Raw genomic sequence first — 14,845 nt, forward strand, 5'->3', positions numbered from 1 at the left:
TTCTTTTGCTAATTCATTTGTTTTGTTTTTTTTTTTAACTTCAAAACGTAAGCCTTCAGGCGATTACGTCTAAGAGTAAGGAAAGTTAAATAGTAGGGTACAATTATGCGAGAAACACGCGTGCTTACCTCTCGCGCCGCGCTTGCCTCGCGTACCACGCGAGTTCTCGCGTCCCTTTTGTTTTGCTGGCCTGTTTTGCTCGTTTTAATAGAATTGTGGGAAATCGATTCAAGATGGCGGACAAAAGAACGTCTGTAAGGATTTTATATTCAAGATTCTTGCTGTATTTGACGAGGCTTCTTTCATACTGGTAAGTTTGTAGATGCACAGAAGGCAATTTTAATAAGACCACAGAAGTTTTGAAAATATTTATTGGGTATAAATTTACGATTTCAAAAAACTTGCTGTGATTTGTTGCTGGCTTAATCTTACATGAAAACTGCAAGCTGAGTGAATGATCAATAAAATCCATGATTGCTTGAAATCAACCAGAAATCAACAGAATAATTATAAGTGGTGGGAAACTATCCATATACCCTAAAAAGGTTCTCTCAAATATCCAAACTTGATAGAAAAGTATACCAACTTAAAATGAAAAGCTTAAGCTTGCGGTCAGTATAAAATACGGACTGCGGACTACGGACTACGGACGACGGACTGGGAATAAAACACGGACTGAGGTATAAAATGCGGACTCAGTCCGCGGAATAGGTATAAAATACGGAATACGCTATAAAATGCAGACTAAGCATATTAAATGCGTTTAAAAGCGAACCAAAACTGTGCAGGTGACCGTATGTAAACGTAACGCAACGGCTGTATAAGACCTTTTTTTATTGTTGTCGGTTCGTATTACGTTGATGTTTGTTATCTCATCGGGATATCGAAGAGAGTGAAAAAAACTTAAAAATGTTTGGGTTGTAGCCAGGCATGTTAAAAATTCGAATTAATAAGTTGATACTGGCTAAAAATATTGTTTTTGGACGTTTCGGCCACTACTGTTGCCTTCTTCAGGCAACAACTACTGTTGCCTTCTTCAAGGCAACAGTAGTGGACGAAACGTACGTCCAAAAACAATATTTTTAACCAATGTCAACTTATTAATTCAAATTTTTGAAAAAAACTTGTTCAAAGTTTACCGTTTCGAACAATTATAATTATGATCTTCCTCGGTAAAGTACCTTTAATACAGTCAAGGAGATTACTTTCCAACTGAAAAAGGTGTGAAGAATGTTATTTTTTTTTTTTTTTGCTTTTCACATTCCGATGGCTCGGTGCCCTAAGGGAGGGGCTAGGAGTGATAAATAACCTGTTGTGGACTGTACAGGACGCTTTGACATACTGTTTGTTGTTTTGGCAGATACACTGTAACAAGTTTTACTTTGGTTCATTTTCTTAGAGTATCGCTTGGAAAACGTCTTCAACACGAGGTTAAAATTTGGAGTAATCAAATCAACATGCTCAGCGTTAGGCGAAAAGGAGATTGCTTTCCAACTGAAAACACAAAGAAACGAGGAGATTCGTGCTCATGTCAACGAAAGGAAAAAGCTTCGTCGGTCAGCCAGTAGTGTTCTGGGAAAGGAAAAACGGGGACCAGTGTTTTGGAGAGGAAAAAGAGTAAGATGACAGAGGAGGAGATTGAAGAAATAGGATTATTGTTGAGAGGAGAGGAGATTCATGCGCATGAGAACAAACAAGTTATTAGAATTTGCGTGTACATGCGAGAATGAAGGACTGAAAGTAAATGCGGGATAACGAAAACTAGGATCGAAACATGATAGTGCGAAGAGTTTTTAATCACTTAAGGTCGCGCAGGACCCTTGCAATCATTAGTATGTATTTATTTAAAGAGTATGCACGAACTGCCGGACGACTGAAGCCGACAACAAATGAAATATTCATGAGAATGTTTGTTTCTAAACTCTTTTGTACAAGTAATTACTAGTAATTGTTTTCAGCTTTGTGCACGTGCGCTGGAACATAGGGAATTATCATAATTAGATTCACAGCTTTGAATATATCACACGTTGTTGTAAACATTGACTCGGAAGGTCTTCGGAAGCCTCAAAACCTGCAAATTTGTGTCCAAGTTTTCTCCGTCGATATACAATTTCAAGAGTTGATTCACGAGGAACATAAACTTGGTGTACTCTATTGTGCTATGACTAGAGCGAATTTTTAAATTTCCTTCTCAAAATGAAGATAGCACGATTTAAAGTTTAGATTTCACATTTTTGCTCTCTTAGAAGCGATTAACTTGTAGCAGTTTTTGAAATCGAACATTTCGTTCTAGTGGTAGCACAAAAGAGGTTCTGATTTATCACTAAGCTATACAATCATTAAATTTGGTGTGCTGTTCTAGCTGAAAACTTGGACACAAAATCGCATTATCTGCAGTTAAACTTTTAAGGGCTTGTAACATCACAGACAACGGTCATCTCTTAGTAAAAGGACAATCATGATGTAATTCTATCATCCCCGAATATCCTTGTTAAATTTTAGAGGAATCGATGTTCAAAATGTAGTGAATTAAAGCTATACAAGATAGCACTCCGTCAAGAAATTTGGCTAACGAATTTATTAATGAGCAAGGGTCCCGCGCGACCTTAAGAGAATGACAGAGGCAACACTGCCTCCACAGGCAGTGTACAAGTATGGCTTTGTGGCTTCGTAACTCGCTTTAAAGCATTTGTATGGGATTGGATTAGTATATCTCTTCCCGGGCGTTCTGGTTCACTATTGCATTACTTGCACAACAGCTGCGAAGATCAATTTCAATTTTATTATCTGAGAAACTGTACTTAAAAAATCATTAAAAGAATGAAACAAATAACTAGTGGCAGAACATTTTATTGAATGGTAAAAAACAACTACATTTACAATCATTAATAAATTAAAAAAAACCTCCGAAAGTAAAAATTCGGATTACAGCAGTAGCCATCTGAGCAATCGCCTCATGAGTGTTATATTTTACTCAAAACATTCGATATTCGATTTTTTTTCGGTTCTGTGCAATAATTTTAAAAGGCACAGTCTGGCACAGCAAAGAGAAAAATCTCGCTGATGTAATAAGTTGTTATGATGGCTTCTGTGCAACTATAACCTAACCCTCGCAGTATTAATTCTGTTTACAGTATTACGTAGCGTTATAACAGTCCCAACACAGAACGAAAACGTTATTTATTATTTTGTCAAATACACTTTGTTTGATACAAGTACAGATTTAATTGCCCCGCGAAATGATCCCTTGCTTTAGTGTTACGACCTATAGATGAGCTTCATTATTACATTCTAGGGATCAAGTACTGTTTGTAAAGCTCATGACTATTGCAAAACACTTAGTTTGTACAATAACGAAGGTTACAGCGTGGAGTGGGTTTCAGTTTGTAGACATAGAATGAGCCACAGTTGCGTACCGTTATGTATGTGGAATAGGTACAAGGAAAAGAATATGAACTCGATTTATAGCCAAAACACACTTTTCGAGTGACCCTCCCCTGTTCAACTGACGGATGCCCCCCAGTTAACCACCCAGTGTAATCTGTGTTACAGTAGTTTCTATAACCATACACGGTACTCATTTGTTTTCCGTTTAGAAACTTGTACCAGCCCTCTTCGAGATTGTTGTCACATTTGTCAGAAGTACCTGGTTTATATCCCACTCGCCTTGTGTCATCATCTATCACCGTATGATCGAAGCATTCCGGTTTATCAGTACCTAAAAAAGTCAGTTCAAGGATTAGAAAGAGAATTTTAACCATACAGGCAAGTGTTAGATGGAGAGAACATTAATTTATCGGCAATTAACTGCAAATTGGGGCAGCTGCCAGTTAACTTGAAAGTTTGGTCATAATCACGCAGTTATCTCTTCGGTTCATAGCAGGGTGAAAAAATAATTTCACGAAGACCAAATAATTTCGAAAGAAACCGTGCTTAGTAAGTTATAAAATTACATCGTGGTTAACGGAAGTAAAAGATCATTTCTTTTGTTTTATTCCCCTAAGCCTTGGAGCCAAGTTAGCCACAACGGTCATCTTTTGAACTTCCAGTTTTGTGCTATTTGTCTTATGTCAGTTGAGACATTTTGAACCGTTTGCCACATTCCAATTGATGATTTAGTAATACATTTGTCAACTGCCCACGGCTTTTATATACTCGATTTGAATTCGGCCTGAGTGAGAGTCGGATTAGAACCCTGACTCATTTTCACTGTATCAAATTCTTACATTGCACTGCATTTCCGCTCCAGTTACCGCTGGGCAGGCATCGTCTGACTGCGGGACCAAACATTGTATATCCCGGATGACAGAGATATCTGACGTATTCCCCTACCCAGTGGTTGCTGTCGATAAGCACTGTATTCTCTGGCCTACCTGGGTTGCCACAGTTAATTAAAGCTGCAGGAAAAACAACAGTAACAAAAAACAACTAAACTTTGAGTTACTACTCGGTTAATAATATTGGGTAGTGCCGTCATTGGTGATTGGGATCTTATTTCCTTTTTGGCATTACTGAATGTGTAAGACTAAAAAAACATCTGGCGTAAAAATAACAGTCGAGACACTTGAAAGATCATTTCATTTGTTATTCGAGAATGATGTGAAAAGTTCAGAGGAAAATAAACCATGAATTATAAATAAATAATATCTAAATGTACTCTGATGGCTCTGTGATCTGTAATTGAAATAGGAGAAGGACGCTTATTGTTGAAGGGGGCACTTGTTAGAATAGGGGCATTTATTGGAAATAGCGCCCTAAAGTGAACCTTTTTTTTAACTATGATATATAATGTCCGAAAATATCAGCCCACCCGGGCATATCACCAAGCATGCATAACTTATTTTCGATTACAATGTAACCTAAAATGTCCGATCACCACCCATATTAAAACTCATTTCAGTACAGCGGCAGTACCAGTGTGCAAAAATGGCAGAAACAGGGCAGTAATAATGGTAATATAAAGTGGCATCGTTAGGATTTTCTCAGCGGGCGGGCCATTTCCTAAGTAACGTATGATCGCCAAAAGCGAACGCAAAACGGAAACACGAGAGAAGAACCGTAGTAAGGAGGCAAGTCTCGGTAGTCAAAATGCGTTGAAATTTCCAAACATTCTTAATAACCCAATATCTAGGTTGGTATGAATTGTTTGGCCATAAGGACAGTGGCATTTAATACTGGACGAGACATTTTTCTTGTAAAGCCTAGTAAACGAGAAGCGATATTACGCACGAAGCCGGAGAATATTAAAAAACTAAGTCGGTTTTGTTAATTACTTGATCATGATATCAAGGTGATTAAACGGACAGTCTAATATGTACTTGTATTGGCGACTTACATATTCTTGAACTTGCTTCCACTGTGTCGTTGTACACGTTACGAGCAACGCATCTGTAGGTGGCCTGGTCTGCGGGTTGAAATTCACCAATCACAAGCTCGCTGGTAAATTCGTCTTCGGTGACGTTATTGATGACGTGCATGCTGACGTTATTTTTGTACCACGTGATTGTTGGTAGAGGTGATCCTTTAGCGGAGCAGCTGACTCGGAGCGATTCTCGAATACCGGATACATTGATTGAAGACGGCGGTATTGTGGAGAACACAGGAAGGACTAGGAAAAGCAGAAACACAACTGCTATAGTGTTGAATACCAATTCAACTGTAACCATATAGACCAAATTTGAAAATGCTTGTCCCGTAGGCTATGTAGAAACGAATTTTAATAAAGCTGTGACTTCATTGAGAAAAATAATTACTAATTTGCACTTTCGACTAAGATTTGTACAGGTATACTTTGGTCGTAAATCACACGAGATGTTGAAGAACACCAGAAGACGATTTGTTTGCAAGCTTTATGAGCGTTTTACAACATCCCGAGTTGATCTGATAGCGCCAGTAAAGTAGTTAAGAACTGGAAGACGAGAACTGTGTCCCGCGGGGGGGGGGGGGGGACTCGAAAAAGTTTTGTACGGGGAGGATCTGCCCGAAGATCCAACCCCTTACCCTTTTATATACCATTTTTATAGAAAAGGTACCCCTTTTGTAAACCTTTTATTGCAAAAAGGCACCCCTTTCATATACCTACACGACATCACATTTACCTAAAACGGGACGCTTTCTTGTCATTTTTATGTAGCGCTTAATAAATTAAGACAATACTGCCAAAAGTTGCGTCTGCTCGAAAGGCCTTTTGAAATATAATTATGGCAGATTTCACTACCCTTTCATATACCTAAATTTATGAAATCCCTTCCCTTTATATACCTGGAGCCTGAAAAAGGTACCCCTTTCGGGCGGAGCCTCCCCGTATAGGCCATTATAGGGAGAACCCCCCCCCCCCCCGGGAACTGTGTGTAAATCTCAAACCAAGATAGCATAATATTATTATAAGAAAAAAAAAACTAACTTTAGATAATTAGGGTTAAGACTTCTGACTGAATGTGACCGAGTTTCTGCGCCTTCCACTTAAACGATTTACTGTACATTAAACGATAACTCTGATATTGGCAATCTTATGAAAGTACCGAAACCATTGTCAGTAATATACTGTAAAAAACGCAACAGCAAATAAGGTTACGACTGATAAATACATTTAAACACAAGTCTTTCATATTAAGTTATTTACATTTTTCCATGATTCTGTTCCAAACGCTTTTGTATTCAAATAAAGTGAAGTTTCTACCATATATCTGACGAATTTCGATTCTGCGGCCGCTGGCTATTTCCAGCCCCGAGGGTTACCGCTAAATGGAAATTCGACGATTATTCTAAAAATAAAAGGGTAGCGACAACCTCTAGTTCGAGAAACACCGAAAAATTCAGTTGCATCTGCCCAAGTACTGAGTAACTGAATCATAACTTACCAATAGGCTCGACTTTCAGGAACGTCCCATGAATGATCATTCCATGTTTGTTCGTCACAGTACAGATGTAAACTCCGCCATCGCCGTTTTCAGTGTTGTTAATATAAAGACTGTCTTTTTTCAGTGCACTGCGACTCTCGGGGAGTGGTGCGGCGGGCGTCCTGTTCCATTTGATCTCAGGGGAAGGGTAACCTACCACATTACATTGCAGTTTTGTTACTTTTCCCAAAAAGCCGATTACTTGCCCTGGAGGTGAGGTGGCGAATCTTGGTGGTCCTATAGTCACGACAAGAATGATTAATAATCTTTTGATTGAGGCTAGACCAGAGCTGAGACAAAAAAAGCATCGGGGGGATATGACAAGGGGTATGTCCTGACCAACCAACCAACCAATCAATCCTTCAGTCACAGACAGTCAGTCAGTCAGTCAGTCAGTTAGTCAGCCAGCCAGCCAGCTAACCAGCCAGCCAGCAAACCAACCAATCAATCGGTCAGTCAGTCAGCCAGTCAGTCAGCCAGCCAGCCAGCCAGCCAGTCAGTCAGTCAGTCAGTCAGTCAGTCAGTCAGTCAGTCAGTCAGTCAGTCAGTCAGTCAGTCAGTCAGTCAGTCAGTCAGTCTGTCAGTCAGTCAGTCAGTCAGTCAGTCAGTCAGTCAGTCAGTCAGTCAGTCTATCAGTCATTCAGTCAGTCAGTCAGTCAGCCAGTCTAGTCGAACAGCCAGTCAAGCCGGCAGGCAGGCAGGCGTTTTAAAGGTAATCAGTATTCCGTTCAGCATTCCGTACACTTCAATCCAAGTATATTTACCGTAACTGCAAGTGAAACGGACTCACCAAAAACAATAAGTTTCACATGTGCCACTTGAATACCAAACAAATTCTCTGCGTGACACGTGATCTTTCCTCGATCCTCGAAGCGGACTGCCATGATCTCAAAGGTTTCAGCGGTAGCCTTAAATCGGCTTCGGTTACCATGGTTTCTAGTTTGTAAAGACCACGTAATCTTTGGAACGGGATTTCCAAATGTAGAAATATTCAGTGACAGCTTGCTGCCCTCTCTGATGGAGATGGACTGTGGAATCTTGGACGTGAAACGAGGAGGAGCTGGGGACGAGAGAAAGTATGTGTGATAAGCTCTGAAAAAGTGCACAACTGGTTTCACGGAGACATGTGTCTACAGTTTTACACGAACCAAAACCATATAATTGGTAAATAAACAAGGTTCAAAAGGGCTTTAACTTAACAGTCATTGTTATACATACCCTTTTAAAAAAGAACAGCTTAAAAGCCCCATTCCTTTTGGGGGAATAGAGTTGAGTTTGGACGTACTTACCAAATTTTGTCATCTCTCTTTGGGTGTAAGCCTCTAATCGTTTAGCGAGCTTCTCAATGAATGTTATGTTCATGCTAGAGCTCTTTCCTGGAGACCCACGAGGACCTCTTCTTCCAGGTGGCCCGGTTTTACCAGCGGGGCCTGGACGGCCACGACGTCCGCGGGGTCCTTGTTCTCCGGGTGGACCCTGAGGACCTAAATTTTAAAAGGGGTCCAATTATTAATAATTGTGTTCAAGTTTTTGGTATCATGTTCTTCACTAGTACATTCTTAAAAAAGATTAATAGAAAGGTTATTATGGAAGGCAGAAGGAGGTACTGTTAATTCTCCCCGTGGGGGGGGGGGGGCACTCACATGTATGAGCTATATAGGTATGTGCCGCTGTGAAGGGTATGGTTTTCAAGCAGTTCAGTCTGGAATAGGTTATAGAAATCAGAGAGGTTTGGTCTAGAATAGGGTATCATTTGCCGAATAACTGATTAGTAGTATGAGGAATTAAGTCCAAAATCATCACACCAACGTTGTTGACAGATGGTGTTCCATTAAAAACACAAATAGTGACACAGTTCTGAAAACGGCAGGTCTGGGATAGGGTAGGAATTTCCGGTGTTTAGTCTAGAAAAGGGTTGCAAAATCAGCTGAACAGGGTCTAGTATAGGGTAAGGGTTTCAGAGTCCTAGCGGCACACCACCACCCAAAAAATATAGGGTACCCCCCCCCCCCCCTTCCCGCCAACCCCGGACCAACGCTAGTATTTTTTCGCTCAGGTTTCTCGATACCCATTTATGCTTATCTGGTTGCAGAGAGGCATTGCTCGAGTAAGATGTTCTTCCCCAAGAACACACCACAAGTGTCCCTCTAACAAATACCAAATTCCCCCGACATCTGCGGGAATCCAATTCACTACCCCAGGTGTTAGGGCCGCATTCGCGCCATTCTTGAAACCGACCCCGATTAGGTGAAAACCGGCGTTCAATTTCCTTATAAGGAAACAGCTGATCTATACTGACCTCTCATGCAGACAAGCTTGCCAGTTCCGTTCACTGTGTTCTTTACCTTCAGCAATAAAAAGAAGACATTAAATAATTTCAGAGTAAATTTGCTTCAAAATTGCTACAAAATTCTCAATCAGCTCTTCGCCGTTTGAACAGCCAAGAGAGACTTTTCAATAGACTTTTTACAAGTCGACCTTTGCTTAATCAATTAATGCCCTCTCACGGGAACATAATTGATAAAGTCGGAAATATTCCGAATATTATTAGAAATGACTTTTAAAAAACTCAGTGACTCGCCTACCTGAAAATAGTTTAGCGCCTTCTGAAGGCAATCAGCGTTTACATTTTGCTTTGCCGCAGTTGTTTTAGACGTCTTCTGGCTGAGTCGACCATTTCCATCACTTCTGCGATCACGAGATTGCTTGTCAACAGTCGCAGCTGCAGAAGATGGCGTCGTCTCAGTCATGACATTGTTACTGTCACGAGTGGACAATTCGTGCCGAATAAACGACAGCTCACTCTCAAGGAAGTAAACTTTGTACGAGAGAACGGCAATTGAGAGGATCGAGAAAACAAGATGCAGAATTTGCACGACACTGGAGGATTTTGTAGAAGCTTTACTCGCCGCCATGTTTCGTTCAGCAGTGTTGTGAAGAACTAACCCTGTGAACTATGTTGTCTTCGATAACAGTGGCGTAAAGCCAAGGTGAAATTCTAGACTCAGTCGTAATTTACATGCCTCAGAACGGTTCTCAGATCAATATGTCAGCTTGAATCTGAAATCTATATCAACGAAGTAATCAAAGGTGGCCTTTTATGGGGAAGGGGGCATCACATAAGATCATCAACGCAGTTGGACTCAGTAATAGTATGAGACTGATTGATTGATAAAAAAAGTTTAAAAATATGACAGAGTATAAAGTTCTCTTTTGAGTTTGTCGTTTGTCATCCGTCTCTATTTCCTTACCCATGACCATCTCCTTGTTTATTTTCAGGTTATCATTTCGACGTTGGTGATTTTCTACTTTAGAAAACTACCTCTTTAAGGCTTCCTCAATTTGAAAATAGTTTTAATAATTTGCATCTTTAAGATCTGTTTCTTCGGCATCGAAATGATCACAGTTGGGAAAGGGGCCGGGGCATTAAATCCGGATATCACTATCAGAAGTTGAAAAACGTAACCTGAGGGAAAAAAACATGTTTTCTTTTTCTACATTTTTTTATTTTGTCAGGCTGTGTGTGGTCTATTTACATTATGATACGTTTACCGGCTGGCCTTGCAGAAAGGAAATACCATTTTTTTTCAATTTGTGGCGGGTAGACATATAAACGAGAGGCTACATCACGCGCAAAATTCTAGAATGAAATAAAGTTTACTGTTTTTGCTACTCTGCTCAAAACATGTTCTCTTTTTCTTTCTGTCAACCTTAATATGTATGGTATGTTAGTCCAGTCCCTGAACTCTCTCTTCCGCGCCCTTTATAGGGTTTGAACCCAGGTGGGAGAAGATTTTCGCGCCTTTCTTCTCTGGACTGCGTTCAACCCCTATACTAGTATTGGGCGCGGAAGGGAGAGTTCAGAAACTGGACAACTGGCATGTGAGGCCAATCAAGGAGTGGTAAACATACCTGAACATGTGTTGATGTGAAACCACAGGGAGACCACAACAGTAAAAAAAAAATAAATAAATAAAAGAATATTATTCACGTGGTTTCGTTCGTTTTCTGCGTTGTTTTTCTTTATGCGTAGTCGATAGACACGACAGCACTGTTGTCGTATGCTGAGCTGTCTTGTGCGCGAGCGGATTTCAGATATGCAAATTTTCTCTTTTCTTAATAATAATTGACAAGGGTGGCAACTCTTTCACCAAACGATTTGAACACGCTTTACGAAATCGCTTTGAACTCTTTTCTTTCTCGCCTTTTTGCGACAAAAATCGACACAAAAGAATGCTGGATAAATTTTGAATACGCTCACCTGTCTGTTTCCTGAAAAGAAGCGTTTTCCAGAGAGAATTTGAGCTCCCTTTTAGATGTTTTCCTCGGGGGTTTTTTTCGTCACAGCTGCGGCCAGTTACCTTGGCACATTCGTCAGCGATTTACGCGCCATCAAGTGCGAATCAACTACGCTCCCTCCCTCGCAGAGATTTTTTGCGCGAACACTTACTTTTCCCGCTCGGTTCAAAATTTTACCCGATCGAACAAACAATCTATTTAATCGTTTGTTTTGTCCATTAGTAAAATAAATATATAAAAAATAAAAGCTTTGACCGTGTAGTTCTTAAGTTATTAGCCTCGAATGGTTCGCGCAAAAAATCTCTGCGAGGGAGGGAGCGTAGTTGATTCGCACTAGATGGCGCGTAAATCGCTGACGAATGTGCCAAGGTAACTGGCCGCAGCTATAACGAAAAAAACCCCCGAGGAAAACATCTAAAAGGGAGCTCAAATTCTCTCTGGAAAACGCTTCTTTTCAGGAAACAGACAGGTGAGCGTATTCAAAATTTATTCAGCATTCTTTTGTGCCGATTTTTGTCGCAAAAAGGCGAGAAAGAAAAGAGTTCAAAGCGATTTCGTAAAGCGTGTTCAAATCATTTGGTGAAAGAGTTGCCACCCTTGTCAATTATTATTAAGAAAAGAGGAAATTTGCATATCTGAAATGCGCTCGCGCACAAGACAGCTCAGCATACGACAACAGTGCTGTCGTGTCTATCGACTACGCATAAAGAAAAACAACACAGAAAACGAACGAAACCACGTGAATAATATTCTTTTATTTATTTATTTAATTTTTTTTACTGTTGTGGTCTCCCTGTGGTGAAACATTGCTTAAGTTAATTTTAAAACTGTTATGTTCTTAGCCTGTTCCAGACGTTCGCTTCGTTGGGGAGCACCGCGAAAGACGGCGATCGGCGAGTGCCGGAAAAAATAATGGGAGGGGCGGACTCTCTCGCCCCAAGCTTGCCACTTTTCAACTCGTCTTGCCTTTTCTAGTTTTTCGCTCTGCTCCCCAATTAAATAACCGAACGACTGGAATAGGCTATTACGCCCTATGTAATTATTCCAAACATTATTCTTTTGCTAATTTATTTGTTTTGTTTTTTTAACTCCAAAACATAAGCCTTCAGGCGATCAGGTCAGGTACAGGTACAATTATGCGAGAAACACGCGTGCTTACCTCTCGCGCCGCGCTCGTCCCGCGTACCACGCGAGTTCTCGCGTCCCTTTTGTTTTGCTTGCCTGTTTTGCTCGGTTGAATAGAATTGTGGAAGATCGATTAAAGATGGCGGACAAAACAACGTCTGTAAGGATTTTATATTCAAGATTCTTTCTGTATTTGACGTGGCTTCTTTCATACTGGTAAGTTTGTAGATGCACAGAAGGCAATTTTAATAAGACCACAGAAGTTTTGAAAATATTTATTGGGTATAAATGTACGATTTCAAAAAACTTGTTGAGATTTGCTTGATGGGTTAATCTTACATGAAAACTGCAAGCTGAGTGAGTGATCAATAAAATCCATGATTGCTTGAAATCAACCAGAAATCAACAGAATAATTATAAGTGGTGGGAAACTATCCATATACCCTAAAAAGGTTCCCTCAAATATCCAAACTTGATAGAAAAGTATACCAACTTAAAATGAAAAGCTTAAGCTTGCGGTCAGTATAAAATACGGACTGCGGACTACGGACTACGGACGACGGACTGGGAATAAAACACGGACTGAGGTATAAAATGCGGACTCAGTCCGCGGAATAGGTATAAAATACGGAATACGCTATAAAATGCAGACTAAGCATATTAAATGCGTTTAAAAGCGAACCAAAACTGTGCAGGTGACCGTATGTAAACGTAACGCAACGGCTGTATAAGACCTTTTTTTATTGTTGTCGGTTCGTATTACGTTGATGTTTGTTATCTCATCGGGATATCGAAGAGAGTGAAAAAAACTTAAAAATGTTTGGGTTGTAGCCAGGCATGTTAAAAATTCGAATTAATAAGTTGATACTGGCTAAAAATATTGTTTTTGGACGTTTCGGCCACTACTGTTGCCTTCTTCAGGCAACAACTACTGTTGCCTTCTTCAAGGAAACAGCAGTGGCCGAAACGTCCAAAAACAATATTTTTAGCCAGTGTCAACTTATTAATTCGAGTTTTTGAAAAAAAACTTGTTCAAAGTTTACCGTTTCGAACAATTATAATTATGATCTTCCTCGGTAAAGTACCTTTAATACAGCCAAGGAGATTACTTTCTAACTGAAAAAGGTGGGAAGAATGTTATTTATTTATTTATTTTTTTTTTGCTTTTCACATTCCTATGGCTCGGTGCCCTAAGGGAGGGGCTAGGAGTGATAAATAACCTGTTGTGGACTGTACAGGACGCTTTGAAATACTGTTTGTTGTTTTGGCACATACACTGTAACAAGTTTTACTTTGGTTCATTTTCTTAGAGTATCGCTTGGTGAACGTCTTCGACACGAGGAAAGGTTTGGAGTAATCAAATCAACAGGCTCAGCGTTAGGCGAAAAGGAGATTACTTTCCAACTGAATAGGTACGAAGAATGTTTATTTTTATTTATTTATTTATTTTTTTATCATTTTCACATTCCAGTGGCTCGGTGCCCTAATGGTTAGAGCGCTGGCACTGATAAAGTCTTTTTGCCTGGCCAGAGTCTTTTTGACAAAATGCAGGGGAGGGGCTAGGAGTGATAAATAACCTGTTGTGGATTGTACAGGACGCTTTGACACACCGTTTGTCCTTTCATGCTGAAACTGTTGTTGTCATTAGGTTTATGTAATACTCCTGACAGATTTCTGGGGAATCAAGTAATACATGTATATATCAAACATGGAAGACAGTGTTTTATCGGACAAGAATAAAAAATACGACACGCAGCGAAGTATTTAAGGTGTTTAGAAATGTGATGAAACACTTTCTCGAGTGTTTTATATATCTCCTCAATCAAAACTAAACTAAGGGGTGAACGGAGAAATATAATCGTAAAGAGCTAATTATAACTAAATCATATCTAAACACCGCTGCCGTCATGGTTGTAATTTTCCTGTGTAATTTAACTTGATGGATTACTAAATAAATGAGTTTCATAACGTGGGGAAAAAGATCTGAATTGACTCATGTGAAGTTGAACTCTATTTGCTAAAAATCCTGATACAAAATATAATGTCAATGGTTAAGTTACTGGTTTCTGTTTTCTCGATAGAGTAACAAGGAGAGACAAAGAAACGAGGAGATTCGTGCTCATGTTAACGAAAGAAAAAAGCTTCGTCGGTCAGCCAGTAGTGTTCTGGGAAAGGAAAAACGGGGACCAGTGTTTTGGAGAGGAAAAAGAGTTAGATGACGTAGGAGGAGATTTAAGAAATAGGGTTATTGTTGAGGAGGATTGGAGATGCGCATGAGAACAAACAAGTTATCAGACTTTGAATGTACATGCAGAAATGAAAGTCTGAAAGTGTGGGATAACGACATCTAGGATTGAAGCATATGAAAGTGCGAGGAGTTTTCAATCACTTCAGAGAATAACACGGGCAAAACTGCTTCCACTGCTGGCGTTGTAGAAGTATGGCTTAGTGGCTTTTGAGCTCGCTGGTAGAGCATTTGTACTGATATCTCAAGGATCATGAATTCAAAGTCCGTTAAGGGA

At 39.9% G+C, this 14,845-nt stretch overlaps 2 protein-coding genes across 2 annotated transcripts in view; one reads left to right on the forward strand and one right to left on the reverse strand.

Annotated features, from left to right (window-relative positions):
- The window catches only part of LOC144646415 (nucleolar protein 10-like), a 43,494-nt gene extending 28,717 nt beyond the window's left edge, over positions 1-14,777 (forward strand). Inside the window, exon 24 of the mRNA XM_078506003.1 lies at positions 14,405-14,777. Within this exon, the coding sequence (XP_078362129.1) occupies positions 14,405-14,542 (138 nt within the window). The 3' untranslated portion in view covers positions 14,543-14,777. The remainder of the gene's footprint in view (positions 1-14,404) is intronic.
- Positions 2,835-10,164, reverse strand: LOC144646421 (uncharacterized). The gene is made up of 8 exons (XM_078506009.1): positions 9,485-10,164; positions 9,199-9,244; positions 8,189-8,383; positions 7,690-7,959; positions 6,861-7,136; positions 5,336-5,608; positions 4,227-4,397; positions 2,835-3,718 (listed from the first exon to the last, which is right to left on the reverse strand). The coding sequence occupies exons 1-8, from the start codon at positions 9,812-9,814 to the stop codon at positions 3,339-3,341; spliced, it is 1,941 nt and encodes a 646-aa protein (XP_078362135.1). The 5' UTR covers positions 9,815-10,164; the 3' UTR covers positions 2,835-3,338.
- Positions 14,778-14,845: the final 68 nt, after the last annotated feature.

The sequence above is a fragment of the Oculina patagonica genome, chromosome 3, assembly GCF_052425735.1.
Source record: "Oculina patagonica isolate OP01 chromosome 3, crgOcupat, whole genome shotgun sequence".
In the NCBI taxonomy this organism is placed as follows: Eukaryota; Metazoa; Cnidaria; class Anthozoa; order Scleractinia; family Oculinidae; genus Oculina; species Oculina patagonica.